Source organism: Pan paniscus, chromosome 2 (assembly GCF_029289425.2).
Source record: "Pan paniscus chromosome 2, NHGRI_mPanPan1-v2.0_pri, whole genome shotgun sequence".
Classification (NCBI taxonomy): Eukaryota; Metazoa; Chordata; class Mammalia; order Primates; family Hominidae; genus Pan; species Pan paniscus.
This window is the reverse complement of record NC_085926.1, coordinates 146,743,562-146,764,474: the sequence shown is the minus strand read 5'-3', so window position 1 is coordinate 146,764,474 and position 20,913 is coordinate 146,743,562. Positions and strand designations below refer to the sequence as shown.

At 39.4% G+C, this 20,913-nt stretch overlaps 2 protein-coding genes across 2 annotated transcripts in view; both read right to left on the bottom strand.

The window, feature by feature from the left end:
- CPA3 (carboxypeptidase A3) overlaps positions 1–4,422 on the bottom strand; it is a 33,099-nt gene extending 28,677 nt beyond the window's left edge. Inside the window, exons 1-2 of the mRNA XM_003826489.6 lie at positions 3,206–4,422; positions 3,034–3,109 (exon numbers count right to left, since the gene is read on the bottom strand). Of these exons, the coding sequence (XP_003826537.1) occupies positions 3,034–3,109; positions 3,206–3,273 (144 nt within the window). The 5' untranslated portion in view covers positions 3,274–4,422. The remainder of the gene's footprint in view (positions 1–3,033; positions 3,110–3,205) is intronic.
- A 3,909-nt stretch (positions 4,423–8,331) lies between these two features.
- Positions 8,332–20,913, bottom strand: part of CPB1 (carboxypeptidase B1) — a 68,916-nt gene continuing 56,334 nt past the window's right edge. The window contains exons 11-12 of the mRNA XM_055110595.2: positions 11,052–11,136; positions 8,332–8,781 (exon numbers count right to left, since the gene is read on the bottom strand). Coding sequence (XP_054966570.1) covers positions 8,594–8,781; positions 11,052–11,136 — 273 coding nt within the window. The 3' untranslated portion in view covers positions 8,332–8,593. The remainder of the gene's footprint in view (positions 8,782–11,051; positions 11,137–20,913) is intronic.

Genomic DNA, 20,913 nt, shown 5'->3' with positions numbered 1-20,913 from the left:
ACAGAATCTGCCTCTAATTGGAAATTTAAGTTAAATATCTGGTTAGTTAGTCCTCAAAACCTGATATCCCTATAAACTCTGGAAATCCTGATACAAGATATTGTATCAAACAGTTGGCATAGACCCCCAGCAATGTCATTTTTCTAGCAATATGTCCTTGGGCAAGTTACTAGGACTCTTTAAATTTTACTCCTCTCTCCTGAAATAATGGGGCAAATGAGGGTCCACTGGGAAGTGTTGTGAAGATTGTGAAATAGGTCTGAGGTCTGGGGCATGAAGACAGTTAACAGGTGCAAATTTTTTTTTTTCCTTTCTCTTCCTCTAGCTGACAATTTCAAAAATTTGGTATATGAGCTCAGAAGTATAGCATTCAGATCAAAATAATTTCGAGCTGGGTGTTGTGGCTCACGACTGTAATCCCAGCACTTTGGGAGGCTGAGGTGCGGATCACCTGAGGTCGGGAGTTCGAGACCAGCCTGACCAACATGGAGAAACCCCACTTCTATTAAAAATACAGAATTAGCCAGGCATGGTGGCACATGCCTGTAATCTCAGCTACTCGGGAGGCTGACGCAGGAGAATTGCTTGAACCTGGGAGGTGGAGGTTGCAGTGAGCCGAGATCTCGCTATTGCACTCCAGCCTGGGCAACAAGAGCAAAACTCTGTCTCAGAAAAAACACAAAAAACAAAAACAAAAGCAAACATTGAAAAGATTCCAGTTCTTGTGGTTCTTCAAAATCATACTCAATTGTGAAACTAAATGAAGTACAAGTCCCCAGCCTGGGAAATGTGAAGGAAAAGCTCAATTTCCACCCCTGCTTGTGTATGTGTTCAGGTCTGCCTGGCTGTTTCTTGGTTGAGTCCCCCTCTACCTCGAGGTCAATCAAGTGACAATATGAGGCTGCTATGAACCAACCAATGTTTATTTTGATCAAAAAGCTACATCATGAGTTGGACATATGAGAGATGTAGTGTGATGCAAAGGCAAGTTAGGCAGAGCCATCTTATCACAATAGACATTTCTGTGTTCTAGCAGGGTAATGTGCAGCAGGAGCTTAGAGCTTAGTGAACTTTCATTTATTAAGCACGAGGCAAAGAGCTGGGTGCCACAGTTGTAGAGACTAATAAGGGACTTATGAGATGCGAAAGGTTTGGTGTGGAACACAGAGTCATACATGCATGTTTCCCACATGTTAACCAATGCCAGAGGAAGGAACTGGGTATTCTAGGAGCACAAGGAGCAGCCAAAACTGAGTCATGAGAGTTGATGAACAGAAGAGACGTCCTGCAGGAGACACTGCCTGAGTTGGATCTTGAGAAATAAGTAGGACTTACCCAGGTCAAAAGGGAGAGAAACACATTTTCATGAGAAAAGATGTACAGGGCCAAGGTGGGTGAGATTTTGGTGTTTATGGGGCTTGAAGGGTGTGGAAGAAGGTGGAGGAGCAGGATATTGAAGAGGCTGGTAGTTTGGCAGATCATAAAATGCTTTGAATGCTATACCAATACCAAAAGAAAATGCTTCTGACTGGGCATGGTGGCTCATGCCTGTAATCCCAGCATTTTGGGAGGCTGAGGTGGGTGGATCACTTGAGGTCAGGAGTTTGAGACCAGCTGGGCAACATGGCAAAACCCCGTCTTCACTAAAAACACAAAAATTAGCCGGGGATGGTGGTGGGCACCTGTAATCCCAGCTAATAGGGAGGCTGAGGCAGGTGAATCACTTGAACCTGGGAGTCGGAGGTTGCAGAGATTGTGCCTCTGCACTCCAGCCTGGGTGACAGAGTGAGACTCTGTCTCAAAACAAAAACAATAACAAACAAAAAACGCTTCTATGGTGCTTAATATGGCAGGCCTGCTTCTAAGTGCTATCAAACGCTTACTTATTCTTTGTAGCAACCCTAGGAAGTAGCTATGACTATTATCCCCATTTTATAGCAGAAGAAATTGAGACCCAGAGATGTTGAGTAAGTTGCCTAAGGCTACAGAGCTAGCGTAGAGCTTGGATTTGAATGTAAGCGTTTGACTTTGAAGAAAATGCTTTTTCCATACTAGGCTGCTTCTTAGTAATGACCCTCAAATGGAGGAATGCAATTGTCAAGTTTTAGAGTGAGCAATCAGGTTGCAATGCAGAGTTGGCTTTGTAGGAGTCAAGACTAGAGCCCTGATTGCTAGTTAAGGGACTATGGAAATTCTCCTTGCAAGAGGTAGAGTGAACATGAACTTGGCAGTGGCAGTGGAATGGAGGGCAATGTGTGGATTTGAGAAACATCTGGGAGTTAGAATAGACAGGGCCTTTGATTGATTTGATGTAGAGGTAACTGTATGTTCGACTGGAATAAATCCCAGACCCAGTTCTGGGTTTAAATCTGATGTGTAATCTTGGTCATTTAATTTATTGTCTTTGCACTTTTGCTCTTCTGTTTCAAATGAGTTACATTATAACCCTGACGTTGAGAATCTGCTGGAGAATTTGAAATGGCATATATAAGGTGGCTGGTGCAACATAAATAGGAGCAGCTGAATACATGATAAAATTATATTAAACTGTTGGATTTTAAAGGATTGATCTAACTTTAAAAGTCTTATTTGAAAATGTACCTGCTCTTGGAAAGGGTCACATCTTGATATTAGCCAGTGCCTCAACGTTTTCAGTTAGTACTCAAGAGAAATTATGGCACCAGAGGAGATGAGGGTCGGAGTGGGGAGAATGGAGAGGGAATGGCACCCGTAGGCAAGAGAAAGATGCCCTGATAAGGAGGCCAAGAACAGCTCCTGATTTCATAGTTTTACCTTGAAAAAGCTGGTGTTTGAAAAGCTTTTGGGAGGAAAAACAGAAGTGGTAGTCTTGGAAACCAAGACCAAAACCAGAACAGGTGAAGTATTGGCCATTGGCTGAATTATCCAGATAGCTCCTGCTTTCCCCTTATGTTCAATAGTCTTTTGTAGTCCCGTGGGCATTAACAGTAAAATAAGAAGAAGCATCTTTTAGAGAACAGTAAGAAAAGATAAAATATCCCTCTAAATGCTTACCTCATTGGTTTTGGCCAAGTCCTTTATGATGTCTGCTTGTTTTTCATCCTGGGGCTTCACGCGGAACACCTTCTCCCTTTGTGGAGGCAAATGAAAAAAAAAAGTGAACTGTAAGGAAACAACCTTTAATTCTCTTCTACACAGAGACTGGAACACAGGAAGTAAGATTTACCTGTCAAAGCGGACGGGAGCAATTGCAAGAGTGGTAGCAATCAAACCCACAGGCAGGATGAGCCTCATGGTTCTTCTTTGCCTGCCTTGAGACCCTCTGGCAGTTTTATGCCTCAGCCCTTATCTTGATGAGCAGCTGATTTCCTCTTAGGGTTCTGTTGCACAAACTGTTCCCCTTCTTCCCCCACACCAGGTTTTTTTTTTTTTTTCCAGCTGGAGAGGGAAAAACACTAACCCACCAAGCACATGCTACTTATCTACCTTTTGCAATAGGAAATACCCATTTTACAGATACAGGATGGGAAGCAAATGCCTTTAGCAAATAACTTGGCCAAGGTAACAGAGAAAGTATGTTCACAGAGCTGGGATTTACTAGTTCTATCTGCTCTAAAATACTACTCTACCATTCTGCTTGAATTGAATGATGGAAGAAATTAGTTTTAAAATTTGCACTTGGAGACTGAGATGAATTTGGGTATCTGGCCATAAAATCTTGGTGAGTGGTTCGTAATAATGTAAAATATATTTTTGAAGCTAGAATGTAAGTTGTGAAATTAAAAACATTTAAATTGACTGGGCACGGTGGCTCACGCCTGTAATCCCAGCAGTTTGGGAGGCCGCGGCGGGTGGATCATCTGAGGTCAGGAGTTCGAGACCAGCCTGGCCAACGTGGTGAAACCCTGTCTCTACTAAAAAATACAAAAATTAGCTGGGCATGGTGGCAGGTGCCTTAATCCCAGCTACTTGGGAGGCAAAAAAAAAAAAAAAAAAATTTAAATTACAAAATATAAATGTACTAAAAATGCTGTAAGTACTATGGCGAACATTGAAGTGTTCACCGTTTAGATTTTACAATGATAACATTTTTGTTATATTTTTCCTGTACTTCTCTGGGTAAAGAAATAAACACTAAAGACCTAAAGCACTGCCCTAACTCTTTGCCCTTCTCTTCTGTCTGTCCTCAGAGGTGACCCCTATTTCTAAGGCAACTTGAGAACTCCCTGAGAGCAAGAAAATATCAATGCTGTAATGTTTATTAATTGGACACTGTCTTCAGAGCCTGGATGCTGTAATTGCCAAATAATGCCTTTTGAGAGTTGAATTAATGAAAGCCACCTATAGATCATTTACAACCATCTCTGGAGGGATCTTTAGTCTTGAACACAACTTGGTTAATTATGGGAGAATAACACCTTTACCTAGAATCATAGGTAACCTAAAAGAGTAAGTGAATTTATCTAATCAGTTAACTTATTAGAATTTCCTTTTTGAAAACCACCTCTTCACATTGACAAACGTATAGCTGACTGTAGATAAAACTTCTCAGAGTCACGCTTATGTATTATCAAAATAGTGTGGTTGGAGACACGCCCCTGTTGTATATACAGCAGCAGTAATTCCATTCTTCTCTATCTGATGGGTGTGTGGTAGAACTCGGGACTTTTTTTTATTTCCCCAAATGGATTTTCTGGCTCCAGCCTTGCAGGTAAGGAAGAGGAGGGTTTTACAAATGCCTTCATGTTCTTGACACTGGGCAAGCTCACCAGCACTGAGAACTCCCAAAGCAAATGCTTGCTCCATTGCTTTTGACTAAAGATACTTTTGACCAGGGAACAGTGAAAAAGAAAGACCTTGACTTTGGGTTTCGACAGACATCACTTCAATGTGGCTCCCACACACTAGCTACATCCCCTTGAGCAGGCTGCCTAGTTATTCTGGGCCTTTGTTTCCTCATTTGTAAAATGGGAATGCTAATGTGACCCTAACAAGTGGCTGTGAGGCTTAGTGAGGCAGGATATGTTAGGGACTTCGTGGTAGGTGCTAAAAAACATGTCCGTGCTCTCTAGACAGTTGATAAAATGTTTATGTGCTGTTAACAGAGACTTCCAGTGGGCCACTGCCAGCCTGCAGAACCGGTATCAAAATAGATCATGTGGCAGATTAAAGTGGTGGCCGTGACCTTTAGGGATAAAATGTGTCTCTGTATTTGTTTTAATGTGGACTACTTCAAGAATTTTTTTAATGTTATAGCTTTACTTTTTAGAGTTTTATTTTCTTATTCTAAAAATTATAAATGCCCATTGAAAACGATTCTGGAAAATACAGGAAACGTGAAAGAGGAAAAATAGAACTCCTCTTAATTTTAGAATTCTGTTATATTTTCTTGAAGCCGTTTCCTCTGTGACTGGTTTTAAAATTGTGTGGAGAAAGCTTCTATGTCTGTTTTTCAGGTCAAGTAGGAAGAACACTTTTATTTTATTTGGGGAATCTAGGTGAGTGCTTTGAGGACCTTGGTATTTCTCAGGATAAGACTTTGTTAATAAATAAAAGTACATCTTTGGCTTCTTAATAGATTACATATTGGCAATTTCTTCTTTCTGGAATATGATATAAACATGTGATGTGTTTGAGACTCCCGCTGCCTCTCCAATCTATTTAGCCTCTGAAGAAAAGTACAATAGATGGATTTCAATAATGTTCTAGAGCTTTTTCTCAGAACAAGTGCTATTTCTTGGCAAGCATAGATCAGTGCTGCCTTATATTACTGCATCAAGGTTTATAAAAGGTCTTGGCATATGTGTGGGTAGGATGAATAATTGTCAAACCCCGTATCATTTTAGGATTGACTATGTAAGACTGTGATGTTTCACAGATTAAATCAACCTCTTTAAAAAGTAACTTAGAGGTGAATACTTCACGCAGCCATAATTTTCCATCTTTCTTGAGCTCTGCACTTTCTATGGTATTTGTAGTAGTGCACGTCTAGCCATGATTTAAAATATCACCATATAGTTTAGCTATGCTTTTCTCTATATATTTTTAATCATTATCACTCAGCAGAACCCTTTTTGCCCCCAAATTAACATGTTAACTTGCTATGGTCTGCCTTCTTTTCCTTCTAGAAATTCTCTCTTTGACCAGTTCATATAGGTCAGCTTGCAGAATAAGATGAACAAATGGCATATGATTCTAGGTATGTAGGAATTCCATAATCCAGATGAGAAAATCAGTCTTGCTATTTTCTACCCACACCATTTGAGAAAGAAAGATTCAGGGGCTACTCTTGTGCTGTTGGTTCACTGTTGCTTTGGGAGCTGAGAGCTTGGAGCTGAAGGAAAGGCTCAGAGCCTGCTCTGGGATCTCAGGGTGGGAGTGGGATAAAAGAGGGAGAAGAAGAGGTATCCCCCCAACCTGGGGCTCTCAGGTGGGCAAGGCTGGGTGGACTCACAGCAGTCTCTGATTAGCTGGTCAGATACTACTACAGTGAAGACTAAGGCAGATTTCTGTTTCTGTTTTTCTTGGTTTTGCCCAGGCAAGTGGAAATTCTACCCAGCTTCCTGTTAACTTTCAGTAGACAGTGGTCATAGTAAAAATTTCTCAGGTGCAGGACATCTCAGATACATGGGATTTCAAATAAGAATATTTGCATATTTGCTTTCCTATTCTTTGTTCTTACCCTTAAAAATTCCTTGGAATTTTAAAAAAGCAGTCCACATATATTATTCCTAATTTCTATTTTAAAGCTTTCAATTTAGGGAATTAGGAGAGTTCTTTGTGGTTTGCCAAGATTTCCATACTTTGGGCCACAGCATCCCTTAGTCAGGGGTTGGTGTTACTTGCCAGAGATAGCACAAGGGAGTATCCTGTGGAGCAGGAGTTTAATGATACATCTCCAGCAAGATTACCTCACTCAGGTAACTATGGCTATGTTAGCCCTCCAATACACAAAGTGGATATAACTTAAAGAGTAGGAGGAAGAATATTTAGCTAAATTACATCTATTTTTAAATTACCACCAATGTTGCTGACAAATTAATGGGATTTTTTTTTTTTTTTTTGCACGTATGGTTCTCTGTCTCTCTATTTAAATGATGTATTACTAAATGAGTTTGAAGATGATTGTGTGACACATTGTAGCAGCTGCACTGCTACCACCTAGTGGACAATTAATGCAATTAATTATTCTTTGGCTTGACAACTTTCACAAACCGTTGCTACTTCAATGGATTCTCTTTATGAACAGAACACTGTTATAGATATTTTAACACATCATGCCCAATATGGAGTCTCATTTTTCTTGAAGCCATATAGAAAGTAATAAGTTAATAGTATATGAAAGTAGACTACAGAAAGTCTATAGAAAGTAATGAGTTAATAGTCTATTATTTTTATGTAAGAGATGCCCCTAAATCATAAGTTTAATACATCTCATTCCATTTTAAAATTTGAACTTGGCACAATACTTCCCAACACAGCATGTTCAATTCCAATCCTGGAAAACATCAAGTCCTAGAGTGATTTTTGCCACTTTCATTGGTCCAAGTGGTCCAGTCAGGGTCCCTGGTATCCTCTTGTCTCACTTCTGATCTGCTTTCCACACCCTAGCCTAGTTGGTGTTCCAAAAACACTGTAACCATGTCATTGATGACTTAATATCTTCAATGGATTTTCATTGTTCTTAGACCAGTGTCCCCAGTCCTTAACGTGACCTCTAAGCTCTGCCTGACATGGTTCCTACCACCCTCCCCAGCCTGTACACATGCTCCTCTTTCCTCAGCTCTCTAAATTTCACCCTCACTGACTTTCTTCTTACACTTTTGGGATAGCCACAGGCCTGGAAGGGGTGCTCCCTTTGTCTAGCTAACTGTGACTTATTTCTCAGGTTACAGCAGTTTCTGAGGGAGGCTTCTCCCGTACATCAAGCAGGTAGACTTTTTGTATGTTCTTTTTGTGTAGTTCATCCAGCACTTATTTGATTAATGTAAATTAGATTACTAATTAATAAATTGTTAATTAATGAGTTAATTATTTGTGTAATGGCTGTCTTTCCAAAGGGCCTATACACCCATTAAGGGCAGAAATGTTATCTTTCTTTTTCATTGTTCCGTCTTCAATTGCTTAGCAAAGTGCATGGCATGTAGTAGACAGCCGATAAAATAACTTTAATGAGCTGAGACGAAAGCTAGACCAAGAAAGATGGTGTCTTTTCATGTATGCCAGGTTTAACAGTCCTAAATTTCCCTTTACATTTCTTCTTAGCTCACAAGCCTCCCACTATAATCAGTGCATCTACACCCTGATGGTCTCAGCCAGCACCCCAGGATGTTAACTCCTATACAGCTGACCGGATCCTCACTGTGCACGGCTTGCTTAGTCATTCATTCACATCAGTGTTTCCCCAAAGAAGTAGACCATATGTCAAGTTTTCCAATGGTAATGATTCACTTTTATTATGATCAATACGAAAATATCTACCTAGTTTAATAGACCCAGAAGCTTAAAAGAAAGATTGGGATCTGCAAAACATCCAGGCAAACCAAAAAAAGAATTCAAGAAAGAAAAGAAATGAAAAATGAGAATTTTGAAACAAGGCCATCAGCTTTCTCAACTAGTACAGGTGTTCCAGGACGTAGCTGGCAACATACTTGATTGCCAGGAAGGTCTCCTCGCAGGTAGCCTGGATCTGGGATTCTGGAAGGAGAAAGCCATATCTGCCTGTATCTCGAAGTTCAAAGGTGAAGGAATATCTGATTCCTTGGTCGTAAGCCCAGTCGTCAGAGCCCCCAGCAGCAGGATCTGAAATGTGCAAACAGCAGTGAAAAAAAACTTTAAATCTAGGAAGGAGCTTTAAAAAATTGCCAGTTTCTTTTTTTCATTACAAATGTTTCACTGTGCAAAATATTTTGAGTAGGCCAATTTTCTAGTAAACTGGATCATAAATGTTATGGGGGCTGTTTTAAAAAATTACTCCAACCTTATTAAACGTATCACCACTTCACTTTGTAGAAATGATGTGTTTAAATACTTCAGAAAGTACGTAATCTGTAATGCGAAATTCCCAGTGTGCTTGTATGCTATGGTAAACTACACTTTATATGTGAAAGGATGTGTATCTCTCAGGAAAATAAGGAAAGCCGTATGATGATTGGCAAGAGGAGAAAACTCTAAACCTGGCTGAAACTGTGCCAAATGATAAGATTGAAGAAGCTGAGGGCAGGGCTATTGCCTTCATTTTCATATTTTTAGTGTTTATCTAGCATAGGGCCTGGTGTAGATAAGGTATTTGTTATTAATTTATTCAATAACAATCATGTTGTCACTAACACATAGAATATGTATTAATTAATTCATTTGTTCATTTATTCACTCATCTGTTTTTTCAATCACCAATTGTATAGCCCCCACTGAACAGCAGGCTATGGGCTCAACTCTGAAGATGCCAGAACAAAGGAGAGATGTTGGCTCTGCCCTCCAAAGTCTTACAGTGTAATGGAAAAAGAAACCTAGTTGAACTGAATAAAACATGCACCAAGTTCACCATATATAAATAGGTGGGCTATCTCTGCTAGAAACCCCTTAAGAAAACAGTATGCCTCATATGATTAAGAGCAGTTTTTTAAAAATAATAAAAATAAAATTGTATTTTGCATGAAGGCTTAAAATAAATCCCAACAATTCAGGACTGGAGCCTCTCCAACTGCACTGGAGGCCACTTGATGATGAGACTGGGTCTTTTTTCATGTGTGTGTTTCAATTTCTTTCCAACCTCAGGCAGAAAGAAACCATTTGAAGGCAAAGGAAGATATACGTAGAAATTGAAAACGAGGCCTGTGGAATGTGCCTTCCAGATAAATCTAAGCTGCAGCACCCACAGCTCTCGGGTCTAGCCCCTAGTGCTCTAGCCACTTGCTTGCATACACTGAGTGTCTAATTAGGGACTGGTGTCTACCTCTTGAAGGTGACTTGTGCCTCAGGTAGCCCTGGTACTTGTTTGTCGTCTGTTTAGCCAAAAAAACACTCTGTCTTTTTTTTTTTTGAGATGGAGTTTTGCTCTCGTTGCCCAGGCTAGAGTGCAGTGGCAGGATCTCAGCTCACTGCAACCTCCGCCTCCCAGGTTCAAACGATTCTCCTGCCTCAGCCTCCCGAGCAGCTGGGATTACAGGTGCCCGCCACCATGCCTGGCTAATTTTTTGTATTTTTAGTAGAGGTGGGGTTTCACCATGTTGGGCAGGCTGGTCTCGAACTCCTGATCTCGGGATCTGCCTGCCTCGGCCTCCCAAAGTGCTGGGATTATAGGCATGAGCCACTGCACCCGGCTGAAAACACTCTGTCTTATATTTTCCTCCAGCAACAATCCTTTCAGATAAAACTTTTGTGTCATCATCTTGGGAAGTTAATTCTGATACTGTGGGGTTGGTTGGTCTTTGGGTGTGTTCTTTCCTTGTGCATCCTAATGTCACAGCACTTAGCACCTGTATCACAAAAGACTGCTTATTTTTGCTGCTTCCCTACTGCTAGTTCTTTAAAGACTGCCCTGATCTCCCTCCTTCCTTTTCTCTTTTCATCTTTTCTTCTCTCTATTCTTACTTTCTTGTTCTCTTAGTGCCTAGTAAGGCCCTGGCACATAGTAAGTGCTCAGTAGATGCTTACAGAGAGGAAATGTCTCTGTGGGTTGAAAAGGATATTTTTCTCCTCCCTTTTTATTTTGAGATAGGGTCCTGCTCTGTCACCCGGGCTGGAGTGCAATGGTGCAATTATAGCTCACTGTAACCTAGAACTCCTGGGCTCAAGTGACTCTCCCGCTTCAGCCTCCTGAGTAGCTGGGATTACAGGTGTGCATGACCAGCTAATTTTTAAATTTTTTTTAGAGAAAAGGTTGCTATGTTGTCCAGGCTTTCCCTCCTTTTTTTTTTTTTTTGAACAGAAAACTGATTACATATTTTAGAAAAATTTGCTGTGAGGCAAAAGCCACATGCTTTAAACTATCAGAAAAGAAAGGCCCCAGGAACCTTTTGTTGGCTTTTTAGGCACATGGTTCTTTGCACAGTTCTGAAGCCAAGACTCACAGATTGTTGTAGCTCCCGGGCCATATGTGTACTTGGTGCCGTGCAGTGAGGCAAGTTCTTTCACAGTAGCTTTAGCCAGGGCATTCTGCAAAAGAAACAGGAATAAGTAAGGAAATAAGTAAAAGCACACTGCCAAACAAATGCCCTGTACATTATTTTTAAGGCATTCAAAGCATGTAAGTAACAATTTGGATTGTATTATATGCTTATTCAGGACCCATTTTCATTTTTCTACTTAACCTAGTGATATGATCCAAGTAATTCTTGTGCAAGAATGTCTTCCCTAATACCCTCCCCAAGCATTCACTCTGAGCCTCTATTTATCTTGTCTTGTAAGAGTTTGTAACAGAAAAGCAGGAGACAAGGAAGTCTTTATGGTTGTGCAAAGAAGTCGTTTACCTGTTTGCAGGCAAACAAACCAAAACACACGCATGCAAAAACGCAAAGAAAACAAAGCAAAAAACAAAAAAACACAAAAAAAAAACACTTGGCAATGTGGCAGTTTATAAAGCCAGATTAAGTTACAATAGAGTTGTGTGAGTTAGGGCAGGAGCATTAGAAACTGCACATAGGAATGGCTAGTCAATGCAACATTCAGTGCCAGCATGAAAATGCTTAGGAATTGGCAGTTCCAAGGATGAGTGGTAGCTCCAGCTTGGAAATTTTTTAGACTAAAAAGTTAAGAGAATATTCATTCTATTTCAAAATGCAGAACATTTGAATTTCAGAATTTAAAAAAATTGTTAGGTATTAACTTACGTGTAATCTTTTTTCTTAGAAGCATCATCACCTTCTCATAAGAACCATTGCCCTCCAGTTCCCTGCACCCCACTCCTAGGGAAAGGCTCTCTGTGCTCAGAAACTCTGTGGTAAAACTCCACTGACATACTGCCTATTTAAATAAAACACTTGAGAAGCAAGGCCTGGCTCAGCTGTCTGGGGAATACAGATTTGAAAAACAAATTGTTTACTGCAGGAGAATTAGTCATAATTCATTCCGGTTATGAAACCGGCTATATTTCATACTTTGGCATTATAATTACTTCTTCTACATATGCCTGGAAAACTGTGAGGTTGGTGATGAAATCAGAATAATATGATTTTTACAAAGTGGGAATTTTCCTTTCCTTATTCTAATGTTGAAACCAGTTTAGTAGAATCTTATGTCAAACTGATGAGGGCGTGGCCGTAAGACTTCAAGGATTCCAATTCCTTTAGCATTAATACTTTATCAGCCAGGTGGTAAATTAGAAAACTTAAAAAGAGTTATTAAATGTAACTCATTATTTTCTGTTCTGGTCCACGGAAATGATGCAATCAGCTTCCTGGAACTAACATTATTCTCAGAGTTTTGGGTCGGTACTTGCAAATTTTAGGGTTCCATTTTCCTATTTCTAAACTGATAAACTAAGACATGCTTTCTCTAACTGCATGAAATCTCTACTGTTGTGGCCTAAATATATTGCTCCTCTTGTTTAATCTTATTGTAACAAAGACACTAGATTTAGATCTTTTTAACCCTTTGTTTAAACCCTTGGGTTCCACTGCCAATTGAAACCAGCACCAGTTAAACATTACGTAATGCTCATAATAGATTTAAAACCATCTTCTAGAGATGTGAAACATGGTGAGGCAATAGTTCTTTTTGTAGGTAAACATGATATTTTCTACCATTCTACAATTTCTTTATCTTGCCATTTATCAAAGGAAATCTCCAGTTAGTTATTTATCTGAAAGGCAGAACCTCTGATCTTAAAGAATTCTTATTCCTTCCCTGGTTGCCTTCTTCAGGCTTTACTTCAATTTTTCCTTAAGCCTTGAATTATTATTTTTAGTTAGTAGAAATATGATTCTTCAATATGAGTTCCAAACATATAAAGTTACGAAGACTAGAGAAGATTTAATAGTCATTGTCATTATCTATTGGACTCGTGTGTTGATTGATTGTCTTTCAAGTCTCTCAATATATTTACTGGTGCAATGTAGTAATACAGTTTTCAGACAAAACCAAAGGGGGCTACTTGTGATCTATTATCTCTTTTGACTTATTATATCAATTTAGACATGATTTCCATTAAGGCCACAGAAAAATGTTTAGTTGTCCTTTCCTCAAACCACACTCTGGGCATGTGAAGTGACATCCGAGTTTTCTCTACACCGTCATCGGCATCTTTTGGAAACAGTTGCTCTATTTTTTTTTGATGCTGAAGCAATATCTGAGGTTGATGTGAGCTTAAAAAGGTTGTTATTTTATTCCTGTCACAGGTGCACACTGGAGGAACATTTAGTTTATGCCTAAGTTCTCAGCTCTTGTCCTCAGTTGCTCTCTCATTTTGATATCCACCTCATCTCTCATCTTCTGAAGATCACCTCATCACCACGTCTTCGATGGCTCTATCATGTCAAACCTCTTTTGGCAAAAACAGTTGTTGCAAACCAGGTCCGGCCTTGTCTCTCAGGCTACATTATTTGTTGTGCATTCCCATGTTCCTTCTGAGGTAGATTTCCCTGAATTACTTCCCTGTACACCCTTTCCTGCTTCTCCTGACCTCCATGACTGTGGGTACCCTTTTCTCTTCACTGGAATCCTCTTTCTCTCTTTGCTAATATGGATAATTGCTATTGTTTTTCCAGATTCAGTTTTAGTGTTATCTTCTTTGTGAAGCTGCCCCTACTCTCTTAGGAAGCATTGAGCACCTCTCCTTTTTGGGGGCCCACACTTTTATCAGGGTTCACTGTATGCTATAATCAGTTGTTTTTGCATCTATTTCCTCACCAGGTGAGCTCCTTGAAGGAAGGAATAGTTGGCTATTCATTTTGTATCCTCAGCAGATTGCACAGCACCTAGCACATGATTAGTCGACTGAGTCTAACCCTCTGGCTTAGGGGCATTATGAGTAATCAAGATTTGGGTGGAGGTGCAGAGTGCTGAGCTTTGCAGAGGCTGAACCCACCTGAGTGGAGATTGGGGATGCTTCTGGGGGAGGGCAGTGGTACCATTTATTGATGGTTGATAGGATGCCACATTTAGACATTGACATCTTCTGTGCATTTTACTTATTTCTATTAATTAAAAAAAAACGTCTATGAATCCTTTCTCTTAGCCCCTCCAGGGCCAAAAGACAAAAAAAGTCAGAACAGACATTAATCAAGTAAAATATCATATTTTAAATTCCAATTATGTTAACAAAAATCCCTGGAATCAGTGTGGGTCTTTTCTTTAGAAGAGTTCAAATAATTTCACAAATGTTACTCATTTATCTTCTCAACATTATCTGTCCATATTTCACCGACACAGAATTTTCTAGCAGAATGGAATGCCATCTGGGGCAGCAAGCTCAGTGGGAATGTTCCAATCAACCCAGATGACTGACCCCTGCCAAGAATGGTAGAGAGAAAGGTAATTCTTGCATTTGCTACAATTTAGAGTGGTAACTCTTTTCCCTTTACGTTTCTGTAAAAAGAGATGAGGGCAGATGATGGAAGAACCAAGAAGCAACGACACAGCAGAGAGCTCGGTCCATATCTTGAAACTCCAATTAGTGATGATTTCTATAAAACTTGTCTTTTGAGGGACATCTTACATTGTTTCTCAGTGGATTCAAAATCAGAACTAACATTTACATAAAAACTTAAGCTTTACAAAGAGCTCTTGATAAGAGCTAGATATTTTTATCCCCATTTTACAGATAAAAGAACTAACACTCACAGAGGATAAAAGAACTTGCTCAAGGGCACACAGCCCCATAAGTGGCTGACTTGAGCTAGCTTCTTCTTTCTTTAAATCCTCTGCTCTTTTTCACTTCTCCTTGTGGCCTTGGAATACTTCAAAAGAAGTGTTGCTGGAGCTGGTTTTACCAATTGTAAAGAACAGAAGGAAGCTAAATATAAACCAGCCTGAGAGAAAACTTTGCTTTCAGTCAAGGCCAAACATGGTCAGCCTTTATTAATCCTTAGCTATGAATTTTCACATCTTATGCATGTTCTCTTTTGTCATCTGTTTCCTCAAAATGAGGCCTTGGTCCTAGAGCAAAAGACAGAGAGAGTCTAAAATGTCACATCTAGCTCACAGCCCAAGAGACAAAGTAAAAGCTTAGTGTAATGTTTCTCCAGGCATTGAGTTCCAAGGGCCTGGTGAGATGAATAAGGAGAGGATATTCTTTTCCACTGACCTGCATTCCCATCGAATATATGATAAAGAAACTCCCCTTTCGTGACTGTGCACATAGCCCTTGTTCCCATCTCTTGTACACAGTCAGCATCATGACAGGGGGCTGCCTCTTCTAATCTTCCAGTGACCCATTATTACAGTATAAGGAAACAAAAGCTCCAAACCAACTATAAGGTATAAAACAATTTAAAGAAAATTTTCTGTAGAATTTTGTTTCTAACTGAAAGTTCTGAGTTTAGCCATCCCTATGGGTGAATATTTGTGATAAGAGAAACATCAAAATAATCCTTAACTGCAGTTTCCTTCCTTCCGTCCTGAGATAATGGGTAAATTACACCAAGGGACCAATAAGAAACTTAACTTTTATAATTTTGGTGCAAAAGAAGAAGCCCTTACGGTCTATAAGCAGGAACGAAGGAGAAAGCATTTGAGACCTGAAAAAGCAAATATGTTTTGAGAAAAAGGAGGCCCTGAGATTAGAGAAGGGCAAGGAGTTAGGAAAAAGTTTGGCTTAGGAGAACCAGGCCTGCCGATTTCCACAGAGCCCACGGGGAGTGTGGGAACGCTTTCACTGATGAAAACCAAACTTTTTATTTGGCTGATCTGCATACATATTTTTAAGCTCTTTGAAATTCAAGGGAAATGTGAAGTGTGAGTCAGCTGAAATTGCAAAGTCTAGAGAATGTATTTATTTATTTATTTGTTTATTTATTTATTTATTTTTCTGGTGGAAGTGGAGTTTCTCCCAAATAAATACTGTCTAATGGGGGATTTGTAGGTTCTCTTGCACTTGTAATTTGCAGAACATTGTAAAGTTTTGTGAAGAAAGTATAAGATCCTGTGAAAGGCGAGAGCCTTTGTCCAGGAATGTGACTTTGTTCTTATCTTTATTTAAAGCAAGTTTCTCAACCTTGGCAGTCTTGACATTTTGGGCTGGATAATTTGTTGGGGATGGGAGGGCTGTTCTGTGCATTGTAGGATGTTTATCAGCATCCCTTGGCCTCTACTCACTAAATGCCAGTAGAGCTCGACAGTTATGACAACCAAAGAAGACTCCCAAACATTGCCAAATGTCATCTGGGGGTGGGAGTGGGAGTGGGGGGCAAAATTAGTTGAAATGGAAGTCATATAAAATATTTAGTTACGGTAAACTAGAATTTATTTTAGGAAAAAGATTAAAAAGAAAGACAACTGATTTTAAAGGTGCTATGAGAATGCCTTTTTCTCGTTGATGACATTACAGCTATCTTTTAAACACCTCTGCTAGGTCACTCTTGCTAAAACATCACTTTATTCCCAGAACGTTCAGGCTTAGCAAAAAATACAGACTGACCAGTTAAATTTAAATTTCAGATGAACAATAATTTTTCAGTATAAGTCTGTCCCATGAAATATTTGGACATGGTTACAATAAAAATTGTTTGTTGTTTGAATTCCAGATTCTACTGGAAGTCCTGTAATGGACCTGCAATCCTATTTTCCAGGTCCCTGGCTCCAGGGCCCACTGTGACACAGGATTCATCCTGGCATTCAAGTGCCTACACAACCTGGTTACCTCATTGATTGGCCCTTGCCCCCACTCTTCCCTAAGGAGAACAGTCGATACAGGATGACCCCCTTCTACTTCCTTCCTCAACTTCATCTTTCAGTTTCTCCATTGTTCATTTGTTGGCTCTTTTCTCTGCCTAAAACGCCCTATTCCTTTCTCTGCCACTCAAATCCTGCCCAGACTTCAAAGCTCAGAACAAATTGCATCCCCTCTCTATAATCTTCACTGAGCAGCTTCAGCAAACATTGCTATTTTCCTTTGCTGAATTCTTACTATTGCACTAATTGGAAACTCCCAATTCTGTTCTCCTTTTGTATGGTTTCTGGTACCCAAGTCTTATCATTTCAGTAGGATTGTAAGTTCTCAGTGGCAGGAAACATACTTTATAATGAACACTTAATAGGTGCTCAATGAAATTTCTTTCTTTCTCTTTTTCTTTCTTTCTTTCTTTTTTTCTCTCTTTCTCTCTTTCTCTTTCTTTCTTTCTTTTTTTTTTTTGAGACAGGGTCTTGATCTGTCACCCAGGCTGGAGTGCAGTGGCATGATCTTGGCTCACTGCAACCTCTGCCTCCTGGGTTCAAATGATTCTCATGCCTCAGCCTCCCGAGGAGCTGGGACTACAGGCGTGTGCCACCACATCCAGCCAAATTTTTGTATTTTTAGTAGGGAAGAGGTTTCACCATGTTGGCCAGGCTGGTCTCAAACTCCTGACCATAGTGATCCTCCTGCCTCGGCCTCCCAAAGAGCTGGGATTACAGGCATGAGCCACCAGGCTTGGCCATGAAATTTTCGATGATTGGTAAGCCATGTACTGAGCAGGCCTGGTAGGAGAATTTTATCAGGCCAAGAATCACTTAAAGAGCATAATGGTGAATAAACGACTAGTTTATTAAATGAATTCTGAGTTTGTCATTTAAAATTTTTGTCTTTTAAGTGAGAGTATAAAGTTGGAGACAATTCCTGCAGCAGATATTTTGTGCCTAAAGCCCTGTTCACCTAAGCCTGCCTGGAAGCAGAATTGTGGCTTGCTACTCTTGCTATTAGGCAGGGACATGGTACAGCTGTGATGAGTGATGTGCATGGGTGTGTGCATGGCCCTGCAACTGTCTGCCTTTTAATCACAATATTTCTTCCCTCTGATTTTTACATTTATCTTTAATTATAATCTTGCATTATACTCACATTCTTGAGGAGAGCAGTGGACTTCTATCTTAGTAATGCCTTAATTAAAACTTCAATTAATCCAGGCGCGGTGGTTCACGCCTGTAATCCCAGCACTTTAGGAGGCCGAGGCAGGCGGATCACGAGGTCAGGAGATCGAGACCACCCTGGCTAACACAGTGAAACCCCATCTGCACTAAAAATACAAAAAAATTAGCCGGGTGTGGTGGCAGGCGCCTGTAGTCCCAGCTACTCGGGAGGCTGAGGCAGGAGAATGGCATGAACCCGGGAGGTGGAGCTTGCAGTGAGCCGAGATTGCATTACTGCACTCCAGCCTGGGTGATAGAGGGAGACTCCGTCTCAAAAACAAACAAACAAACAAACAAACAAACAAACAAAACTTCAATTAAGAGGCAGTGGCTGAGTTGCCACTGGACTGTAAGGTGTTAGAATTTGGAAGTAGCTTTCTGTCTTTTGTTCACATTTAATAATTTTTCAGAAAGTCTGTCATATTTCTTCTTCTGGTTACTGTTATCTTTTTCCTCGTTAATGAATATATATCTCTCAAAAGAATGGGCCAGAATCATAAAGACTAGGCCATGAGAAGTTAGTCATCTTAGCTAACCAGAGTACATCTTTATTAATGTCCAGAGGCAGAGGTAATTATGATGTACTGTGTGGGATTAAAGACTTTCTGATGAATGTTCTTCTGTGAAGCAGTTATATGGGGTACCACCATAGAATGTGGCCACTTAAATATGTGTCTGTGTGTCTTTGGAAATTGAGGCAGCCTAGAAGATTCTTCAGGAGCCAGTAGCCTTAGACCCAGGGCTACCCTGACTACTAGTGCTGGCTTTGCCAAGCATTCCATGCCTCAGCTGGAAAATGAGAAACAGACCAGAGAATTTCTAAGACTTTTCTAGGCATAACATTCTGTGCTTCTAATGCAGAGAAATGATGCAAGACTCATGCCCTGGATTGGCACATTTGTGTAGTGCGCTCTGCTTTCCATTTTGTTAATCTGTGGAGAGGGACAAGATACTTGTTGGCTGGATATTCTTCTGGCTTCCCATTTTTCACTTTGAAGTTGTATTATTATTATTATTATTAACAGTGTCATGTAGACATCTTTGCAGGGGAGGTGTACCCAAGATTGGGAGCTTCTTCCTGCCCAGTAAGTGCAGCCATATGGCCAAGTTTGAGAGCCTTTTCTCCCAGTTTTAATTTCTCTGACAATAACAAGGTCACAGAATTCAATATTTCATTGTCCTTTAGAATTTTGGAAATCTAAATTCATTGTTTTTCTTTTAAGTCTTAAAACTTCCTTTGACGGTAGTGGCAACTTTATATTAAAGAGGTCTACACTGAGAGACTGCACAGTTTATGAGGCCATTAGAAGCTCAGAGTGCACTTTGTATTCTTGCTTTAAACAATATAGTATGAGTAAAAGCAGTTTGCAAATGGGAAAGCATTATATGTGTAAGATATTCTTGTTATTCCATCTACTTTCTACTGCTCTGCTAAACATATCTTAGAGAAACATTGTAGTCTTCTCTGCAATCCATATAATACTTTTCCTGTTCTTTACTTCATTGGTCTTTTGCATTCTTATCTCTGCCTTTCTTTCTTCTGAAGGTTGTCTCATGATATGAGCAATTATTAGGCAAGCTACATGTAAAATCATTCAGAAATGAAGGCACATACATTTTTATCATGACTCAGATATCAAAGGACTGCTGCTTATAGGATGTCCTAAGTTTGGGCTGAAGATGCTAACATAAGCACAAAATAATTTCCTTTAGTCTAGTCTTATTCTCCTTGAAACATATATATTTTTTGCTATAAATAAAATAATAATTTTATAGGTATAAAGAAAAATAGAAATCTCTTGTACACCAATGACTTGGCAGAACGCTGTAAGTCCTCATTGTTTCCTTTAAATTTTAATGTGGTGAGATGCAAGAATTCATCTTCCTAATGTTTTACTACCTTTTGTTTTCTGCAGCAGAGTCACATTTCTCTATGTAAGAATTAATATAGAGGCACTAGATTTGGGTGGAAAAATTAACTTTTCTAGACCAAGACTTTTTTTCCCCTTGAAATCCTCATTGTAAATAAAAACTGTAAAACTGTTAATACTGTTATTTTTGAGAGACTCATATTCTTTTTTGTCTATACATATATTTGTAATTGCACTATAGTTAATGAGCTTGTTTTAGCAAAATGTGCTCTGGAAGTAAGTAAACTAGAATTCTACAATATAAGAAAAAGTTGGAAGGATCTCCAGCTACTCAAAATATTAAAGTTGCTTTGGCGTGCTAAACTAAATTCAGACACCAAATGAATCAGATAATCAAATAACAGTCACCTTAAGTAGCATGCCACTTACTAGTGGCATTTAAATATTTCTTTTAAGATACTAGAGAAAAGCTTAATCAATAGAGAAAATTATTGGAAATTAAAAATAACTTTTAAATCAATGAGTATGATACATCAAATTAAATTTTTGCATTTGAGTCACCTGTCTTGTACTCTGGTAAAGATAAAAGTGGCATGTATTTTTATTTGAACTTTTTAGTTTTGTATGTGTAGAAACAAACATCCAAGATAAGATTATTTTGTGGCTTGTGCTTTTTCTCCTTTTGAGAATAGATTATGAACATTTTACTTCGGTAGAATTCTACTTATTATACTTCTTTGGCAATTAGAATTTAACAATTTTGGAGGACAGGATTTTGAATAGTATCTCTTTTACTATTACCTCTCCTTGACTTTAAACAAAAAAGTGACTCTTAGGGAAGAGTATCAGTGACTCATGTTCTGTTGGAACATTTTTACACCATTTGGCACACATGTGAATTGGCCCATTAAACTTGCTAACTCTGAGGCTTGGTTCTTTTACTGGAGAAAATTCCCTTAGGAAGTAGCAAAAATTATTCATAATATTCTAAAGGCAGGACTTACTTGCCTTTTTTTTTTTT